The sequence below is a fragment of the Paramormyrops kingsleyae genome, chromosome 21 (genome assembly GCF_048594095.1).
Source record: "Paramormyrops kingsleyae isolate MSU_618 chromosome 21, PKINGS_0.4, whole genome shotgun sequence".
Lineage (NCBI taxonomy): Eukaryota > Metazoa > Chordata > Actinopteri > Osteoglossiformes > Mormyridae > Paramormyrops > Paramormyrops kingsleyae.
The window spans coordinates 15,419,145-15,440,277 of NC_132817.1; the positions used below are offsets into that span (position 1 = coordinate 15,419,145).

The following is a 21,133-nucleotide window of genomic DNA, read 5'->3' on the forward strand; positions in this document are numbered from 1 at the left end:
GATACCGTGTGTGTGTGTGGGTGGGTGGATCGCAAACCTCCAGACATAGAGCCTGGGGACATTCATGAGGAATTATTTGTTTGTTTCTGTTAAAATAAATATTCACTTGCTCGGAAATAAAACCGCGCGCGAGCCTGACTTCTAAAAGGAGCGTGCGTGGATCCAAATATCAAAATTCAGCCGGTTAGAAAATGCTTTCGTGTTTGTAGCCTGCAGACGATTATGATTTTTTTTCTTTCTTTTAATACACCAAATTAGTCTAGCAAATTATATTCAAATGCTTTTTAAGGACGCTTGACATCTGCAGTATTCTCGATCTGCACAGGATATTCTCCATTCTCCTCTTGGACATTGTTTCCACTGCGACAGTAACGTAGACAGAGGTGGAGACGATGGGGGAGGGGGGTCAGGCTAAATCTATAGTCAAAAATCTGGTTTTAAAATCTTCACAAATCTCTCATTGCAGTCTAAGATACGTGACATCACACAACAGAAAGCGACATCGTGTGTTAAGATGAATCCGAAATTCAATTAACAATCGCTTCATTATATGTGTAGGGTGTACTTGTTTCTGAATATAGCGAATAAATATTATTTACCGTAAACAAGACTAAAGTAGCGTTCCAACAATTAAGCAAAAAAGCCCTAACCACTTCAAATGGGAAAGCAATGTGGAAATCTGGCCATGTAATCCTTGTTTTTTAATGAGAAAAAGATAAATGAAAGCCTAGTCCTCTTGTATTCTCTCACACACTTTTCTGCGCAATGATTTTCTTTTTCCCCGTGCCCCCTTTTTTTTATCAGGGTCTGTCTGCTCCTATTCCAGCCTGCATCCTTCCCTGCTCTATCCCCCCCCCCCCCCCCCCCCCCCCACACACACACACACACACACACACACACACACACACACCAACGCGCTCCCAGGCACCTCCGCCTCGCTTTCCCTCGGCGGTGAATTAAAACCTCTTTGCAGCCCCCCCCCCCCTCCCCGCGGCAGGCTGAGATTTCCACTGTCACAGAATAGTTTTTCCAGTATCGCCCTCTCTAATTATGAATTCCGTCAAAGGTGTTGTGTCGCCAGAATGCTAATCGGTATCTGTGAGGGTTTCGTATGATTTTTCTCAGAAATTAGTTTGCCAAATAATCAATTATTTGCCTGGATCATCTAATTTACCCCAATCTCGCTATCGCAGGGATACATTTTCTCTGTAAAATAGTCCAGATATGATTTCGTGACTGCAAATATTAATCAATCGCTAATAGGAATTTTATTGCGTCAATATATCAGGCTAAATTAAATACATAAATATAGCCTTAAGATTTCGAAAAATATTTTTAATTTAAGAGCTGGCTCTGTTTATGGCAGCTGGTATTCACCGTGTTCGCGCTTGAAACCTAGTTTTTGGAAATGTTGTCAGCCAGGCTTTTGCACCGAGCCGGGATGTTTGAGGACCGTTCCCCCCTTGGGGTGTCCTTGTACCCTCCCCTCTCCAAAGTAGACAGCGGAGGAGGACGAATAAGAGACGAAGAGGAAGAAATAAACGAAAACAAATATTTCTGAATGAGAATCAACACATGACAGCGTTTCTTCAGGCATCTCTCATTAACAGCACCCCCCACGGCCCAACTGAAGATTGTAAGGTAAAAAGGGTGCGGGGGGCGGGGGTCTAGTGAGCAATTAAGAGGCCTAAAGAGGTGTCTGTCAGCAAATCAGAAGAAATGTCCAGGGCCACTGAACTCAAGTACTCCCAGAATTTTCAGTTCAGTCTCAGCCGGGGACCCCATTGTTGGGATTTCTAATTTACTGTGCTGTTTCTGGCCGGATACCGAGAGCTACAATTTCGAACGGTTGCCTACGCTTCTGTTATATTCATCGCACAGGTTACTGAGACAAATACACACAAATAATAATAAACCAGCAGAGAAATTTGTCTTATTCTTTGAAGGATGCTTAACTAAATTAGTTATGATGAAAACAATAGCTGGTTGTTTCTGGATTTAAATCCTGTGAATTAGACTGATGGCTAATTTGAAATACCTAATCATCGTTACTCATCTCTCCATTTTTAAAACTACCGAGTACGCGGGCATAATAATAATCCGCGTTGTTGTCAAAAAAAGAGCGTGAAGCCCCATCTTCAGCGCCCCTGATAATCATGCCTCCAAAGGGTTAAATTTCCTTTCAGCCTTTCCTCTTGATTGACGTTTCTAGCAGTCCATACCCCACATCATCCAATGAGCGATCAGAGGCGACGCCCCACGTGGGAACTGCCAAGCTCAGTGCGCTTATTGGCTATAGCAGCCCGCACTTATTACCGTCCAGTCTAACCCCACGTGGATATTTCATTCATTGATCAATTCCATTCCATTCCTCCTCTCCCATCAGTATATCGGCAAAGTTGCTGGCACATAAAATGGAAAATGCTTTAGAGGCAGCAGTCTAAAAAGACAACGACAAACAGTGTGCACGATAAACATTTCACTATTGGGAAGTAAGATACCGGGAAAAGTAATCTATACTTTTCTGTAAATTGTCTTTAAAAAATTAAAGATTGATGCTCATGTTTTTATTATTTAAGACACCGCCCTGCCCGAGAAGCAGATATACTTGAAATAATTTGTGATTATATCGATCCAAGCAGGTTTTGATTCGTTTATCAAACACATAGGTTGTAAAAACGGCCGATAAGCAGCGTATTTTTGCATATTAGGAAAAAAACTGCGGGGTTTGAAGGTACAAAACAATTTTATCGGATATTCACGATCCAATCTCTGTTTTAGGACAACGAGCTACAGGACGGAAGAAGCCCACGCAGCCCTGAAGCCTGATTAGTCGCAAGCTGGCTGCTTCAGGATCAGTTCACTACTGCGGTGTCTCCTAAAGGAAAAAAAATGCCCAGTTGAATATCGCAAGACATTGACTTTGAAGGGAAAGGAACTAATTGCTTCATACGAAAAATCGCGAAAGGATCTAGACAAAGGGGCAGTGGCCGCGACTGCGTTGAATGTCTTCAGGGGAGCACTTTTTCTTGTTTGGCGGAGTTGGTACCGAGTGAAAGACGTGGGGGTGGAAAACAACTGAGGGCTTCGAAGGAAAACAGGACGCAGATTGCCGCGCGACGCTGCACCTAGCGAAGGCATTGCGGCGTCCGGGGTTTAGCGCACAAACGGGTGGATCTCTGGGCTATATGCATTTGGGTTTTTTCCCCCTTTTGTGTCGGAGATTAAAAAAAGCAGAACAAAGAGGGACTTGGGGATGCGAGAGCGACAGCGAGCTTCTCAGCGCAACGTTTGAAGGAAGGCCCGATGCCTTTTATAAACCTGCATTAAACTGTTCAACAAACGCATTAAAGACTTGTTCGGATTAAAGAACCGAGAGAGAACAACAACAAAAAAAACAACTTCTAAGAATCCAAAATGTTCCCCCAAAATCGACCTCCGGTAAGTATCTACCAAAGGTATTTAGACAATGCATGCTGCAATGTCTAAACTAATCGTCAGGATTGTAATTCATTGCTGCCTCATAGTGTTGAAATTCATTATTATTTAGACGTCGCCCGCTTTTAAAGTTGCATTTGAGACCACAACTTGAGCATGGGAAGCGAGGAAGGCGTGTGGTCTGTCGGTGCGCCCACACAGCGGAGGTGTCCCTCCTTATGAGCCGGACTTTCTGCGTGCAAAATCGAAAGTGCACTGGGGTAGTTCCGACCATGTGAGTTACGTCCAGCCTGGGTCACTGTGTCTGTTTTCTTGATAATATGGTGCGCATAGGTTCCCGATTTCAGGAAGAGCCACCAGGTTGTTGTCTGCCTTAGGCTGACGTTATCCTTTAATGATTAATGTAATTTACTGGCGGCTAGATCAATTCAGCTCACTCTAGAAAATAAGTTGGGAAGGTGATACGTTGTAATGCCCAGGTGTGCGGAGTTTTGTAACCGTACCTGCGCTGCGTCAGTGGCGTAATGCTGATGTGCGGTACTGTCGGGGCCGCTGTGCAACTGATGTTTCAGGTCCTGGCTCATGACAGCATGATATTCCTCTTCATTTATTAGTCATACTACCAGAGCTCCATTCACCAGCATGTAGTGTCCCGATTACTGCTGACATCTGCTTTTATCAGGTTGATGTTTAGCTGCCACTATTGAAAGGGGTCTGGTGTGCACAGGACTGTCCTCACAAAGAGTGTACTGACCTCCCAAACTTAACCGATATGAGAAGACTATCGATTATGTAGTTCACCGTGACTTTTCGATAGTTTACTCTGGCATCAAGTATCGTCTTTGGCACCTTCAGTTATCAAAGCTTAAATCTTCCTCCTGTGCTGCCTGTTTGAAACATGTTGAATGCAGACCACAGATGAAGATTAGAGCAAAAGCAAAAGTCCCTCTGCCTGCATCTATCGTCACATTTTCTGGTAGAATCTGTCTCTGATCTGCACTGTGGGCTCACAGTGAAGTGGACTTTAATGCCGTAAAACTAAGATCTGTGTGCTTCAAGCTTTTATTCTGGGTGTTGCTTTTCTCCAACCTGACTACTGGCTTTAACCCTTCATGCAGTTGGGAGCTATTTAGGACGAGAGCCCTATGGCGGATCCCTTTGGTGACTTTAACTGGGATAGTTTAATAACTGGGATACTATGGCGTCCTTAACTTTTGTGATCTCCCCCCCCAACTGTTAGTCCCTGACTGTGTGCCTTGGGTGTCACATGTCATTCCGCGCATGATTGGATGTGGCTGTCCAGGTGTTTTCACCTGTGTTGGTGGTTCTGCTCTGTGCGACGTGGCTGGGGGCTTGTGTTGCTGTTTGGCTGGGTTTTATTGTTTGTTTTGTTTTTTTTTGGGGGGGGAGTTAATGGATTTCTGAAACAGGTGATGCCTGTTTTTTTTCTGGATTGCAGCAGGCCGCCTGTGCTGTTGGAGTGAGGTTCTGATGCTCTTGCCGGGGTGCAGGAGGTCCACACAAACCCCCGGCCTCACAGGCCGTGTTCTGGGCCAGCAGCTGGCTTGTGGTGCCAGGGACCCAACCGCCCCCCCCCCCCCCCTCACAGGAGTGTGGTTTCCGCCCAGAGATGTTATGTGGTGTAGTTATGAGCCCCCACTTCCCCCTGGTTAGAAAGCTAGCAGAGAAGCAGACGGACTCGCTCTCAATTCCACTTCCCCCAGTTTGTTGGTTCAGCACAGCTGTCCTTAACCACATATGAGTGTGGGGGTGGAATCTGGAATGGTACATCCCTTGGGGGGTGTGTGTGGGGGGGGGGTGCTTGTTTAAGACCAGTTGATACTTATGGATTGTCAAATAGTCGCTTGACTTGTAATGTCTGATGTGTATATATTGAAGGTAACTTTATGGTTGTTAGAATAACGGCATGAACTCCCCACTCCAGGGATGGGGGTGTGCAGCCTGTGGATTTAGTGCTGGTTGGATTTCTTGGCCGTGTAGGTGGGCACTGCTGTCAGTCTGATGCTGAAACGATAATTACGGACATAAGACTGGAACCTTTTTGGGAGAGACGCGGCGGAAATGGCAGAGGGGAGTGTGTGTGTGTGTGTGTGTGTGTGTGTGTGTGTGTCATGCAGTAATGTGAGGCAAGAGGACCTGGACTGTGAGTCCTTTTGAGGTGGGTGCCATTATAGGCAAGATGGATGTTATGGTGGTGGTGGGGGGGGGGGTCGGGTGATTGATAGGAGCCCATTGTGCTGTGCCCTTGGGTAATAACGTAAAAAAAAAAAAAAATCCAGGAACGATTGCTTCAGGGGTGATGTGGGGGGTGGGGGTTGCGTGAGAGAACATGGCTCCCTGTGTCTATGGAATGAGAGGCTCCAGGCTTTGCACACACCACTACGGAACAAAGCCCACTGGCCGTTTCTGGAATTAAACCGCTGTTTCTCGCCACCCCCCCCCCCACACAGGCCGACAGGTTACGGGCTGATCGGAACGCCCCCCGCCCCCCCGACAGACCTCCACCGCAGACACAGCAATAAGAGCTTAGGCTGGCCTATGTTTGTTCTTCTCTTTGACTGAGATGAGGTCTGGATGTCGTGTTTCTTTTTCGTCGTGTAGAGGATGCGAAATGCTGCCTTTTTAAAGTCCCCCCCCCCTTTAAATTTCGATTGTAAATGTACAGCATTTCCTGTTGTCCGGGCCGGGGCTCCCAGTCTGTCCCTAGGTGCCAAAGCTAGTCGTCCCATTTCAAGAGAAGACAAAGTGCGACGGGTCAGATTATCCTCAGGGTTTTGTAGCCGTCTCTGACATCTATGTCCGTGCACCAGGGCGTTAATTGCCAAGTGTGAGTACAGTTCAATATCGAACAGACATATTCAGTGACCAGAACTGGCGTCAACCATGTGTCTGCGGATTTGAACCTGAATCTGGTGGAGATCCCTGCTACTGATGGGTCTCTGGAGACGGGGGGGGGCAGGACAAACTAGGCTCTTATGGATCTAAACCTTGTATGACTTGGCGTCGGATTGAATGGGAGACGGCTTTTGTGTTGGGTCCAGGGTGACCCCTTCCAAAGGTGAAGCAGCCGTTAAGAAAATCTCAAACTGAGTTTTATTTTATGGGCTTTCCGTGGGTGGGATGGGAATTACCTGCTACTGTCCCCTGATCTTGGGGTTATCCTGTGGTCTTCAGCTCTTTGGGGCCTTCTCTTTTCACAGAGGGTTGCATCCCACAGTGCTGTGAGTTTTGCTTCATATTGCTTCAATATCGATCTTTATTTTTCTTTACTGTGCCTAGTTTCTCGCTGCCATTACTGAATGATAACTTTTTAACTTTTTTTTCTCCAGGCACCTCTTCAGCCACCCCATGGGTCCTCAGCTTCGGTGGCTGCAGCAGCCGCAGCCGCAGCCGCGGCGGCGGCAGTGTCCGGGGCCCCCCCCTCCCTGAAGCTGACCTACCCCGAAACCCTGGACCGCATCAAGGAGGAGTTCCAGTTCCTCCAAACTCAGTACCACAGGTAGCAAACCTCTGCAGGTAGAGGTAGGACGGACGCCGGCTTTATTCAGCGTGCAAATCGCAGCCGGTGAAGACAAGTGAAGTTCAGTCATTATCGGCCACTTTCTCCTAAAGATCTCGTTAATCCAGCACCCCGGGATTCAGGCTGTCCACATCTGAGTGCTCTATGACTCCTGTTTTACACTTGGCCCCAGTTTCTTTCTCTCTTTTTCTCACACACACACACACACACACACACACACACACACACACACACACACGCACGCACACACACAATGGCAGCTAGAGAGGTACCTGTATTTGAGAGCTGGCAGCATTCCGGTAATCCTGGGGGCCGGCTGGCTGTGATTCAGGGCCTTTGTTGGCATGCCCGCTCCCCCGCCCCCTCCCTGGCAGTCTTTCACACGGGCTCCGGCTTTGATCCAGCCTGCCAGGATTCGCCAAATCCTCTGTCCCCCCCCCCCCATCCCTGGACCACCCCTCCACACCCCATTGTCGGGTCCCAGTCTGAGTGTGATGGCAGAACAAACAAGGACCTTTTTTTTTTTTTTCCCTCTCTCCCGCACCCCCACCCCCCCAACCCCCTGGATCGCTGCCGCTCTGGCTCATTAGGGCTCACGCCTCCCTGCACACCCCAGCAGGCCCTTCATCTTTGGGGGGGGGGGGCGAAGGGGGGGAGCTGAAACTCCTGTCTGGTGGTGTTGATGGAGAGGAGATGCTGTGGATTCCAACACGCTGTCTCTCATGTGATTTCCCTTTTTTTCCCAAACCTATCAAGGAACAGACCTACACCCCCCCCCCCCCTTGGTCACCCTGGTAGAATACCAGGGTGCTAATTGGTATGAGCCCCCCCCCCCCGCCCCCCCTTCCTCCCCAAAGTATACTTCGGAGGGCGTTTAATCCAATCCGTCCATATGCAGCCTTTTCTTGTCTCACCGTAATCCTGGGTGTCCTACTAGTGAAATTTTTCTGCCTGTTATACCTAAAGTAAGGCCACACCCGCATTTCAGAGCTGATGCATCTCAGTGGCGTGAGCGTCGCATGTCATGCCACTTCTATATGCATGTCCTTTGCCTGCAGATCTGCACTTTAAGTTAGTGTGTAGCTGGCTGTTAAGGTCCAGTGCAGAGTATCAGAGAGTTAGGAGTAGGATGGGGTGTGCGTGTGTGCGTGTGCGTGTGCGTGTGCGTGCGTGCGTGCGTGCGTGTGTGTGTGCGCGTGCGTGCGTGTGTGCACTCATGTTGGCATCTGCTCTGCCTGCGGACCTTATCTCGGTTAGTGGGACACGTGGCCTCTATGTCTGCAGGGAGATTTGTAACTCAATTTGAACCTCTGCGTTACCTGTGGTTCCCATGGAGAAGGACTTGCAGCTCCGAACAGGCAGGTTTTGATGGGATTAGAATCTGGGACTGTTTATGGGGAAGACCTTCCTTCCCGATAAACAGGCCTGCTCCATGGCTGCAGGCCGCCAAGGCAGAGGGCGGAGTCTCCCGGGGCTTCGTCACCTGTTTACAGTGGCGGCCTGCTGCTTAGATGGAGTGGGCGGGGCCTGTGTTGTTCCCAGACGCTTGTGCTGAATTCAGCCCCCCGCGCACATTTGTGAAACTGAGGTCCGAAGATATACTCGCGTCAGGACTGTTACCAACCGGTTTAGGAACGGTGCTCTTCTGCAATTCAACAACTTGAGAGAACGATAGTAGTACAGCCTCATGAATCAGTTTGCTTCACTGGACAGAGCAACACTTTGCCCATCGCACTGAACTCTGCCGTGTTCCTGTTTGTCATTTCATTCGTTTATCTCATTTTAGTCGTTTTCTGTTGCAGCCTTGTCTTGGATTTTATATGCATTTCATAAATATATACGTCCTTGGGGGTGTTTTTGCTCCCCCCTGTCTTTGGGTCCCCTAAGGACCAGTTTGAGAAATGGCACCTTTCCTATTGGATGTTTTGTGAAATACCCTTGTCTTGTTTTTTATTCTGTTGGATGTTATGTCACTGACTGGATAAGAATTTCTATATACTTGAATATGTACGACAAATATAGAGTCCTGACTCTTGCCGTTCTGTCCCTGTGTGTTACCTTGAGTTGGTGACTAAAAAATTTATCACGCTGCAGTTTCTACCTCTGCCGCTCCCTCTGAGCGCGTCCGGGATACGCAGACGGGACATCGGACACTGGTCCGTCTGGCTGATGTCTGCCCTGTCTCTCTCCTCTGCAGCCTGAAGCTGGAGTGTGAGAAGATAGCAACAGAGAAGACTGAGATCCAGAGGCACTACGTGATGGTGAGTGGTGACAGTCCTGACGGCCTCTCGCGTCTGCAGTAGAGTCTGTCGTCCCGCCTCTCGCTGTCCAGTTGCACCTCGTGTCAGCCCAGTACTCTGCTAAATCATAATATGACCGCACAAAATTCCGGGGCCAGAGGTCTCAAAATACTGAGTAGAACTGGTGCCATCTCCGCACAACCGGGTCCCCATCCCCGGGGCCGTAGGTTACCATGACGACCGACAGTCTTCACCGAGGGCTGGCTGCAGCTGTAATGTTTTCCTCTACCCGAGCGCGTGGCAATGGCTGGCACAGACTGGTCCTTTTGGCTGCTTGGCCGCTTCTTTTTTTTTTGCTGTTGTTTTTTAGAGTTGGTGTTCAGACGTCTCTTAGCAACAGGAGAATCTTGGCACCCGGAGCAAAGTGACACCACCAGCTGTCACAGTGGAGGGAACTAATTTACTCAAAGGCCGTCGGCCTGCTGGCAGCGGACCGGGCACAACAGATTGGCATCCGCAGATTGGCTCTGGCCACTCGAAACCTTTGCCTTTTTTTTCCCAGGAGGTGGAAGACGGAGCGTAAGGTTTCTACGTGAGATTATTCTGTAGCACAGGCCGTTAACAAAGTTCGCAATTTCTCTACTGTTTCAGTACTACGAAATGTCCTACGGCCTGAACATCGAGATGCACAAACAGGTGAGGAGGAGATCTGTATTTATTCCCCACCTCCATCAAAGATCACTTTTAAAACTAGGATCCATTTCAGTTCGTCGTTGGTACTGTGACATGTAAGCGCCATATCGAATTTGAAAGTTTATAGGGACACGACTTGTAATCTGATGCTTTCTGGCCTCGCCATGCTATATGCTGTCTGCCCATATCCCTCCTTCTCTCTTCCTGTGGTCAGACAATTATGCTGAGTGTCTTAAAATCAGCTCGCAGACTTTCCTCTCCGCCACTTCCTGCTCTGCCGTTCACATTCTCCTTTTCTCTGCCATTATCTTTTTTTTTTGGCCCCCCCTCTCTCTTCATTCTGTGTCTTTTTTATGTTGTCCAGTGTCCCCATTCTCACTGCCTGATGTATACCCAGCCCCCTTCTGCTGTCTCTCCCTCCCTCCTCCCCCCCCCCCCCTCTTAATTCCCCTACTCTTTCCCACCCCCCCCTCCACAGTCCCTCCCCTTCTCCTGAAGATGTAATTTGGTAGTTCTCTAACAAGAAATCATTGTGCTTCCGCGGGGAGGGAGGTAATGGATTTCTATAGCCAAGTGCTGAAATGGTGGGGGGTTGGGTTGGGGGGGGAACTCAGCAGGCAGTAGAGGGTGGGGGGGGTGGCTTCCCTGTTAATACACTACATCTAAGTGATTGCCATGTGCAGTCATCCCAGGCACCAGCAATGTTGCGCCCCCCCCCCCCCCCCCCCCCCAGCAGTGCAGAGCCTCCCTTTGTCTCTTACCCCCTGGGTATTTGGGGGGGGGGGTCATTTGCCATAAAGTGACATATGATTGCCCCTGAGCATCTACAAGGCATTGTGGCATTTTAGCCCTATACCCACTGTTTATTCTTCGTGTGCCCTTAGTGCTGCCGGCCTTAAAACCACTGTTTAGCCCAAACAATGTCCCACTGGTATCTGCGCATGTGTGGGATGTCCACTAGGGGGCGTTAGGGTGACCTCTGCCTCTCATGTACACAGTTCTGATGATTTACTGTGCTCATCTCTCCAGACCGAGATCGCCAAGCGGCTGAACGTGATCTGCGCCCAACTCATTCCCTTCCTGTCACAGGAGGTGAGTTTCTCCTACGTATTTTGAGTGTATGCAAAAATTCTACTGAGTCATGAGTTTTCAAAATGATATTCTTGTGCATATTACCAGAACAGCTTGACATAATTAGACTTGCTGTCATCTCACGTTGATGTCATTGGTGAACAGTACTCGATTTGTTTTTCCCTCCTCATCCTTTGCTTTGGTTTGACCTTCAGCACCAGCAGCAGGTGGTCCAAGCCATGGAACGTGCCAAGCAGGTGACTATAGGGGAGTTGAATGCTGCCATAGGGGTACGTGGACTGCCCCTCCTGCCTTCCACACTGTGTACCTCAGTCATACGCTTTTGCTCCCTGTCTGCTTCAGCACGGAGGCACCGTTGTCGCACTGCAAGCTTGTGTGGTGGCAGGGGCGAGATCAGCCAATAGGGGGCGAGATCAGCCAATAGGGGGCGAGATCAGCCAATAGGGGGCGAGATCAGCCAATAGGGGGCGAGATCAGCCAATAGGGGGCGAGATCAGCCAATAAGGGCGAGCCGAAACCTACAACTGATGCTGGCATCTCAGTTATTCAGACCTGTTTGCACATGTACGCTGATGTAATTGGGCGGTTTCTTGGATTCCTCCTTTTGTGGCTTTTGGAGATGATCAGCGTTACACACTTGCCGCCTTGCCCTTGAACTCCCTCCTCCTCCCCAGCTTCGTCGTGTAAATGTTGCGAACGGTCCTTCTGCTTTCACGCTTTTCCCCTCTCTTTCATCAGCATGTCTCCGTGGGTGCCGGTGGTGTGGTGGTGGGCTCGGGGGGCCGTGACATCCCCACACGCGTCACGCTTCTCTTCACCGCTTATTGTGTGTCGCTCCCAGACCCAGATCTGTCACAGGGGCTCCTCGTAGTGTATCTGTGGGGGAGGGACTTTTATTATGGTATAGTGACCGTGAAATTGCTTTCAAATTAAAAGTAACCCCTCCTCCTAAGAGCATCTGTAGGTGGTGAGGATGGGTAAACCCACTCCTTGGTGGTTTAAGTGTAACTGGCTAAAGGTGACACATACCAGTATTCCGATTAGCCTCTTACTGGGGCATTCCAAGTCTCTCTGCCCCCCTGCCTCTGGATACCAATCCTTCCCCAAATCATGATGTGCTTTCTGTTGTCCTCCCCCTGACAGCAGCAGCTGCAGGCCCAGCACCTCTCTCAGCATGCCAGCCTGCCACTCGGCCCCCACCCCTCTGGCCTCCAGCACCCTGGCCTGCTGGCCCTCTCCGGGGCCCTCGGGGCTCAGCTTGTCGCCAAGGATGAGAGGGCCCACCTGGAGGCCGCTGCTGCCGAGCACCACAGAGGTAGGTGTTGCATTCTGGGATGTGGCTCATTCCTGCTCCTTTCCCACCCTGGCTGTGACGCCTCTCGCAGTCGCCTTTACATTCTGCTACCTATCATCTAGGACTGGTTTCTTTTTTTTTTTTTTTTCCCCCGCTTCAAACATTTCCAGAAACTTCCCAGAAACTTCCCATGCCATGGGAGGTTAAGCTGTGGAATTTTGGAAATATTCCAAATTGGAAACTTTCCAGGGGAATTAACGGGAACATTTTCTGAATTTTTCGACCCTGTGATGCTCGTCAATACCGACTTTGCGCCATGCTTGCGGTCAGCCTGCCCTTGACTGTTCCTCTGCCTTTATAGACTCCTATACCAAGTTGCTCTAGATAGGTGAATGCGAGCACAGAGGAAATGCTGAGATGCTGCTTTCAATGTCTTTGTTTGTCTCTCTCCTGATTGGCTGGTGCTGCCGACACGGTTTTACCAATGGCAATGGACATAGACCGAGAGGCTGGCCCGGTGAGTACACTGGCTGGGATGCTCCCCCCCCCGTGACTTAGACTAGACTAATGTGAACAATTTGGAGTGTAATCATTGTTTGACCCCCCCCCCTCCCCCCCCAGAGCTCACTAACTAATGGGGATAAAGGTCGGCCAGCTGACTACCTCAGCAATGGGAAAAAGCGGAAGGCAGAAGACAAGGACTTCATGCCCGACTATGTGAGCTGGTTTCCTTCCTTTGTTAATGGCTGACCTGCACACCTCATGCTGAAAATCTCATTTCCCTCTGGCAGGAAAGGAGTTAAATGTGTCTGTGTCTCTCTCTCTCTCTCTCTCTCTCTCCCTCCCTCCCAGGGCAGCGATGCTGAGAAGAGTGATGACAACCTGGTGGTGGATGAGGTGTGTGTTCTTGTGCCCAGGGAATCGCGCCCTTCTGCGGCTGATAAGACAGTGAAAGACACAACGGGCAGTTCTAGGTTGTTTTTAAGGTGGAAGGCGTAAGACTGGCTGTAATTCATATGGTTACCCAAACATAAATCACCCACCTTCCCTGCAAAGACTCCTGGGGTGCAGAAGATGGACATGCTTGTGGGCTATTAAAGGGCCCTACTGTGTTTACACCTCCCTTCCTTTGTCCTACTATAATATGTAGCCCATGTGTAGCCATTTTCAATTAATTTGAAATGATAATCTCTGACATGTTTTGCAAACACTTAACCCAAGTAAATTGTATCTCTTCGTCTTTGCTGTATTTGTTCGGTGTGCTAATTAGGCAATTTGTCTGGGTTAAACCACTTTGGAGGGGTGGAGGGACAGCTCTTAAACACCGTGTCTCAGTGCACTGGCCCACTCACCCATTCGGCGTGAGCGCGGTGACCTCTGACCTCTCCCGCTGTTCCAGGACCCCTCATCTCCTCGCAGTGTGCAGTCTTACTCGTCGCGTGAGAATGGCCTGGAGAAGCTGCCGGCCTCCCGGAAGGAGGCGCAGCCTCGGGCCAGCCCCGCCTCTCTGGCCTCCTCCAGCAGCGCGGCCTCTCCGTCCCGCAGCCGTGGGGAGTCAGGGGTACGCATATGCGGACATTCCAAAGTGCCCCTGTCTTGCATCAGCAAGCGGATGCTTCCCAGAATCCTTTGCACCGCTGCACCAAAGAGTGGGCCTTCACATGCCTTTTATACTTCTCTCCCTCCCAAAGGCTGACAAGTCCAGCACCCCCTCGCTGAAGCCAGGTACCTCTATGCCGGAGTCGTCCACCCCTGGCTCCAGTGGACCCCCCCAGTTCCGACCTGTTCTCGGGAAGCCTGGTATGGACGCCCTCGGTAGGTACCAAAAACCGCGTACCCGTCACCACACGGTTAAGAGGCAATCGCTTATCGGATCCTTGGGATTTTGTCCTCCTCTCTCAATGAATTTTTTTCAGTTTGGGTGATATTGGTAAACCGCAGTACCAGGCTGCTACCAGCAGAGGGCAGTGTGACTTCAGGGTTGTCTTCCCCTACCAACCCCCCCTCCCCGGTGCCACCCTGCTAAGTTATTTCAGTACTCCGCTTCACAGATGGAGATAAAGCGTTTTTTCCGAAGGCTGTGAAGCATTATACCCACGTGCCTTCTGCAGGGATGCACTTTATCGCTGGCAACCATGACACAGATGCTAGGATAATGTGTCGTGGTAGATTCCTGCCTGGTAGTTGGATGTCACAGCGTCTCGGAGTCAGCAGCCGTACCCCCTCCCCTCACCCCCACCTTCACCCCCCCCCCCCCCCCGTTGTACTGAGCAGTGTAGTTTTACAGAAATGCTAAACTCTTGGCTTAGGTTATGTAGAAAACAGATTGCTATAGCTTTTGAAGTATTTTGGCTCACTAACCATTATGTGTTTTTCCAAGTTTTTTTCCCTCCCTGGGAACAAAAGATTTTATTTTTAGACGTACAGGTCCTGCTGCGTCCGTTTGCTTATTCATATGTATTTTTTGTCTCAGGTTTAATCAGATGTGTAACACTATGTGAATGTTATTAGAATATAAAGGTTAGGGAATCCAATACAATAAGCACATGGTTCCGTGAATGTTTTTATACCCTAGACAGGAAACTGCTATCTTTGGTAGGATCTCTCACTTGTAAATCTGATTAAAACGGCAAGGTAACACTGTAAGCCTGATATAGAGAATGGCTCAGTCAAAGTGAGCCAGACCTGCATGAATTCAGCATCTGTTACATCTGGTTTTTTTTGCCCCCCTCTCGTCCCTCCCCAGCCCTGGGCCTGCGGAACCCTCTGGCAGTGCAGGGGGCCTACCCGCCTGGGGCCTTTGGATTGGCCCCCCCAGGGGCAAACGGGGAACTAGGTGGGGCAGCAGGATACAGAGTGGGACTGCACCTAGTGTCCTCCCAGATTAACGGTTCAGCGGCCGCTGGGTACAGCCAATCTCCTGTGGTAAGTGGGATGAAAACCACCGGCTGTGTGTGTGTGTGTGTGTGTGTGTGTGTGTGTGTGTGTGTGAGAGAGAGAGGACTGAGTCACGCTTCTCGATGCTGCTGTTCACCAGGTGGGGTACGAGTCACCCCATCCACACATGAGGGTCTCCAGCATTCCTGCTGCAATGCAGTCTGCATCGTCTGCTAAACCGTGAGTAGAGTTATCGTTATTATTCGATGCTGGCAGATAAAAAAAAAAAATGAAAAATTGAAAAATTGGCCCGAGTTAGATTTAATAAGTCGCGCTGTTTTATTTTTATGAGAAAGATACAAAAAAGAAATTCGTCGTTATCTTTAACTAGGGCTGTCGTGATGTAATCGCGATTATAAATGGTATTATATATGATGGGTGACACATTTGTCTGGACGCCAGTTTTTCTGTGCTTTATGGACATACAGTGACGCCTACAATTCGGTAAGCAGATCAATAGTGTGGCTAAGATAATAATGAGATGCCTTTTGTGACGCCCGAAAGTCAGTAGTCTGGATAAATTCAGCATATCCGTGTGTGTATTACATTCGGCTAGCAGAGCACGACACACGCTACTGTTTTAGTAAGTCATAGAAGCGATAACCACTGAAGTGGCGGTGAAGAAAGGCGCAGCTTAGCAGCCAGAACATGTTTTGAAAGAGGAGATATTGCGGATAAACAAGGCAGGAAGATGTTGGTGGTGTGACGGTACTTTTTGAGGTTCACTTGTCATCCAAAGCCCCTGGTGGTGATTACTCACGTGCCGTATAATCATTACATTGTCATGTGATGCCGAGACCCCTGTCTTTAACGGTCCCTGAGATACTGGCCTGATGAGTGGGACCTCATTTCTGATGACTGTGAGATTTCGCCACAAATCTCATGCTTGTTTTTCAGGCTTCGTTTCATGCCTAGTTTGGGGGGGGGGGGGGTTTCTGTGCTTGACTGGGAAAGTTGAGGGTGAAATTGACCAAAGTTTTTCTTCGAAGCATCAAAGTCATGACTGTTAGTGCGTCAATCTGTGTTACTGACCACAGTGTTCCAGTGTCAGTGTTACTATCCAGAGTGTTAACCCAGAGTCTCCTCTCCTCTCCCCCTGTCGCAGGGCCTACTCCTTCCACGTGAGCGCGGACGGGCAGATGCAGCCTGTACCCTTCCCCCCCGACGCCCTGCTGGGCCCCGGGATCCCGCGCCACGCCCGGCAGATCCACACGCTGAGCCACGGGGAGGTGGTGTGCGCCGTCACCATCAGCGCCTCCACGCGGCACGTCTACACCGGCGGCAAGGGCTGCGTGAAGGTGTGGGACATCAGCCAGCCGGGCAGCAAGAGCGCCATGGCCCAGCTGGACTGCCTGGTGAGCGCCGGCCGGACGGGGCTGTTAGCATTAGCCGCTCCGCTAGCATTTCTGGGGAGGATTCTCCAGCGGCATGAGCGTGTGCCGAGGGCCGAATGCGGCACCTTAACCGCAATGATTCTGTGTCACCTGATCAGAACAGAGACAACTACATCCGCTCCTGTAAGCTCCTCCCCGACGGGCGAACTCTGATAGTGGGAGGGGAGGCCAGCACCCTGTCCATCTGGGACCTGGCCACACCCACCCCCCGCATCAAGGCGGAGCTGACATCATCGGCCCCCGCCTGCTACGCTCTGGCCATCAGCCCCGACAACAAGGTTTGCTTCTCCTGCTGCAGCGACGGAAACATTGTGGTCTGGGACCTGCATAACCAGACCTTGGTCAGGTAAATATTGCCATGGGGGAGAGTTGAGGGGGGGGGGGCTTAGGATACACGGTAGGGGTGATACTAGGATATCTTAAGGTGGGCCTTAATTTATATAGGGGGGCCAACTTCATCATCAGCCAATGATTTATGTTTTGAATTGATGAGTGACAGGGAGAGGGCCAATCAGCTGGGGCTACTGCCCCTGTGGCCCCGCCCCTGTATTTACCCCTGTTACATACTGAAAAGTGAAGTATTAGCAAGTACCTGACAGTATGCCGATTGCTCCCTGGGCCTCCCAGACAGTTCCAGGGCCACACAGATGGGGCCAGTTGCATCGACATCTCCAACGACGGGACCAAGCTGTGGACGGGGGGGCTGGACAACACGGTGCGCGGGTGGGACCTGAGGGAGGGGCGGCAACTGCAGCAGCACGACTTCACCTCCCAGGTAAGGGGTGGGGCCGCAATGGGACAGACTGCAGCGATTGGTCAGTTCGGCCTCTGCGTTCACACCCCCTGCTCTGAGAACATTGAGTCTGCCTGGTTTACCTCACGTCTGCCTCCTGACCCCCCCTCCTCCTCTCCGTCCAGATCTTCTCTCTGGGCCACTGTCCCACAGGAGACTGGCTGGCCGTAGGGATGGAGAGCAGCAACGTGGAGGTGCTGCACGTGTCCAAGCCCGACAAATACCAGCTGCACCTGCATGAGAGCTGCGTGCTCTCGCTCAAGTTCGCCTACTGCGGTACGTGATCGTTGTTTCGGAGCCTCTGTGCGCAGCCGGCTTTGTCTGAGCACACGGGCCTGTTCCAACCCCACAAGCGGTTCTGTCTCATCGTTCCCACACTTCCTTCCTCCCTTTCTCTCTCCAGGCAAATGGTTTGTAAGCACAGGAAAAGACAATCTGCTGAATGCATGGCGGACCCCATACGGATCGAGTATATTCCAGGTTCGTTTGCCGCATGGAAGTTAGTTGTGTAACGTTTTGTCGATTTCAGTGTTGTGTGTTGGTACGAGCGCCCAGTTTCGCAAACCTTTCCACCGTAGGAATGTATAATAAATGGATCTGAGGCTGTTTAATCCGCTGCCAAAATATTCGGTGACTTGTTGAGCAGTGGATACTGTAGAGCCCTTTGAGGGGGGGGGGGGGGGGACCTTCCAGAGGTTTCAGTTTACAAAGAGTAAGATGACCTGCCTGGTGTGTAAACTGACTATAGGGATATTATTCAGGAGGCAAAACATACAAATGTGTAGATACATTGTTAGGCAGTAAAATGAAATGTTTTTAGTCGTGAGAGATTAGACTCCAGAACTTGCGGTTTGTGAGATTTCCACGCTCTGTTAATCTCTGGTTTGACTCACTTTTCATTGGTACTGAGTTTGGTTCCCATTGAATTAAACCAGTCAGTGAGTAACAGCAAACTGAAATTCCGCCTGCTTGGAACTTTAATATCTTCCGGTGGTTTATATGGCTAAATAATCCCAGCAGGGATCGTGGCGGAGTGATGTGTCTGTAGGGCTGGAATATCGGCACGTGTCTCTCAACGTCCCTTCTGCCCTCCTTCCCCGCAGTCGAAGGAGTCTTCCTCGGTGCTCAGCTGTGACATCTCCGCCGACGACCAGTTCATCGTCACCGGTTCCGGGGACAAAAAGGCCACAGTATATGAGGTTATCTGAAGCGGCAAACGTCCCGGACGCAGCGCGTGAAGATGGAGGGCCTCACGTGGGCCGTGACGAAGAGGAGAGCAGTTCCGCTTGGTGTGGTGGTGTTTTTTATTTCTTATTTTATGGGACGGAGCAGAACATGACCCTGGTCATGTGGTACTTTGACCTTTTGGTGACAAAGGGTGTAAGAGGCCCAGTCAGGGTGAAACGCAAGTCCAAAGACACTGAATCATTTTTTTAAAATTCTTTTCTTTGCCTTGTTTTTCCGTGACACAGAGGCTGACCACTTGGGACTTTGAACTGCTGGGTTTCGCAACAAGTGGCTGACAGCTGGGAATATTTATGTGGGATCGGCTGTCATTGTGGCCAGTTATCAGTATTTTTTTTTTATTTTAATTCTCAGTGTGAGGTGCTGAAGCCAGCGCTCAGATTGGATTTATTATTTTTTTTTAAATCAACCTGTATTGCTGTTTGGCACGGCTGTGATGGTACCCAGGGGCCCGCCTGTGCCTTTCGGTCGGGGGCTGGGTACTCAGGCAGACAATCCCATACCTGAAATATATTAGGTGTGCTGCCTCAGTTTAAACAAGCATGATAGTCTATAAATGAACATTTAATAAAGGTTTCTGTTAAACATTTTGAAATGTAAATAAAGGGTTTTTTTTTTTATAGTGACCACTCTAGGATTGTGACCTGGCTTGGGGTCATGGGTAATTTAAGATGTTCATGAAGGCATGTTTTGCAGAGAGATTTGACTTTGTGTCCGGCGCCAATAGCCATGGCCGCTCAGAATCAGCCCAAACCAGGCCGACGGGCCCAGAAGCGCCTGGTCTTTGTCACTGCTTACGTGGTTCGTTTGACTCCCGCGGGTCCCTCAGACGTCTCTTCTTGTTTGCACTACAGACGCCTTGGGTCCGAGGCTCTGAGTCTCTGCTCTTGCTCTCGGCCTCGTCCTTGCAGAAATCTCTTCACGCGCGCCGCTTTTCAAATGCCATCATCAGCTTTGTTCCCCTGGTACTTTCAGACAGAGCTGTGTTGACTTTGGGATGGGTAAAAGAATTCTGGTACTGAGAAAGGAGCAGGTTCGGGGTCGAGGGCGGTGGCTGTTTTCTGGCCGCTGTCCAGCCCTTTTTCCATTGTTGTGACAAGTAACCACTTCCTCCTGTCCTCACAGATCTGTTGAAATACTAAAGAATAATATTGTTCTTGTATAGCAGGACTGGAGAAATTAGTAATGGAAAAGGGTAAATACAGAAACAACATGAGACCAATAAACTATTTTTTATGGATTTTAATGGTCTGTTAAAATCTTTTCTTTGATGTTTTTTTTTTCCTCCCTTAAACAGTTTTACTTCAGCCATGATTACGGAGCTAAGAAATGTACTTATAAGCATCTTGACAGTCTTTCGATGTAGAATAAGTCGCAATCTGTATGCATTTTGCTGAAGTGTGGCTGTACGGAGGCAAATAGTAAATTGAGAACAGGGGGGGCATGGAAGGAACAGCAGAGGAACGCATGGGGGGGACGTTAAAAGGCCAAACAGCGATTTTATTTCCATTTCCATCTTTTGTTTTTGTGTGTGTACAACACAGGAAACGACAAAGCATTTGGAACACTTCCGTGGCTTTAGGTGTTTTTCTTAACATGAAATTTTAAAGCAGACAATGAAGATGTGCATAATGAAAGTACCAAGGCTTAAAGGGACCTGCCTCAGGCTCCTCCCACCTCACACATGGTGACCGTGTTGCCACTCCTCACACTCGAAGGTCACATGACCTCTCGGTCACATGACCTCTGTCACTGACACACTGCAGCAGGACGGTGTATCCCAGCCCCTCACCCCAATCATGCTTTATTGGCCCCATTTAGTGGTAAATCATTTGTACTGTGGTACTACTACTAGGTTGTAAACCGGGAACGCAAAGTGGCGTGAAAGTAAAAAATTTTGGACACATCTACCCTTAGGTTTCTTTGTACTATTCTCTACTTTGTGGAATAAAGACATCAAAACTGTAAAACAATATATACGGTGGTATGCACTGACCAAAAAGTATTAAGCAAAAAAAACACGTTATTTATTTGGAGGGGGGGCAGCTCTGCGGGTTGGGACTCAGAAGGTTGCTGGTTCAAATCCCTGGGTCAGCAGAGTGATCCCTCCATTGGTCCCTTAACCCCAAGGCCCTTAACCCCAATTGCCCCAGGCTGACCCTACAGTCTCCTCTACTCCAGTTCCATGAGGTGGCCTCCTGGGATGCTCTGCCAGCTGTCCTGCAGGAGGTCCCACAAATGCTGAGCACTCATTGGCTGCTTTTCCTTCACTCTCTGGTCAAACTCCACCAAAAACCGTTTCTATTGTCAGGTGGCCAAGTCATGTGATACTACACTATCGTGTCCAAATTTTTTTACTGCTACTGTACATCTTTGTGGACACCTCATTCAAGACTGTGAACAGAAATGACAGAAGTGTTTATTATGGCCTGTGGAACACAAACACCAAACTCAAACCCTAACCCT

The 21,133-nt window shown here is 49.6% G+C and overlaps 1 protein-coding gene across 5 annotated transcripts; it reads left to right on the top strand.

The window, feature by feature from the left end:
* Positions 1-2,369: 2,369 nt before the first annotated feature.
* On the top strand, positions 2,370-19,907 carry LOC111836579 (transducin-like enhancer protein 1). 5 transcript variants are annotated; one of them, XM_072704066.1, is made up of 21 exons: positions 2,370-2,492; positions 2,782-3,441; positions 6,789-6,958; positions 9,177-9,240; positions 9,871-9,915; positions 10,942-11,004; positions 11,199-11,273; positions 12,148-12,319; positions 12,799-12,815; positions 12,920-13,015; positions 13,151-13,195; positions 13,698-13,859; positions 13,990-14,113; positions 15,045-15,223; positions 15,336-15,415; positions 16,341-16,590; positions 16,728-16,975; positions 17,257-17,404; positions 17,548-17,698; positions 17,826-17,902; positions 18,526-19,907. In XM_072704066.1, exons 2-21 carry the CDS (start codon positions 3,418-3,420, stop codon positions 18,628-18,630), a joined length of 2,295 nt encoding a protein of 764 aa, XP_072560167.1. In that variant the 5' UTR covers positions 2,370-2,492; positions 2,782-3,417; the 3' UTR covers positions 18,631-19,907. The 5 variants fall into 5 exon arrangements, with proteins under 5 accessions (XP_072560167.1, XP_072560169.1, XP_072560170.1 ...); XM_072704068.1 differs by having other exon boundaries at positions 12,151-12,319; XM_072704069.1 differs by having other exon boundaries at positions 11,199-11,240.
* The last annotated feature ends 1,226 nt before the right edge of the window (positions 19,908-21,133 follow it).

Excerpts from the sequence above, each read along its gene's own strand:
- LOC111836579 (XM_072704066.1), top strand. The coding sequence starts at position 3,418 with ATGTTCCCCCAAAATCGACCTCCG. Across the intron at positions 6,959-9,176 it reads CTCCAAACTCAGTACCACAG|CCTGAAGCTGGAGTGTGAGA; the intron begins GTAGCAAACCTC and ends TCTCCTCTGCAG. Across the intron at positions 11,274-12,147 it reads AGTTGAATGCTGCCATAGGG|CAGCAGCTGCAGGCCCAGCA; the intron begins GTACGTGGACTG and ends TCCCCCTGACAG.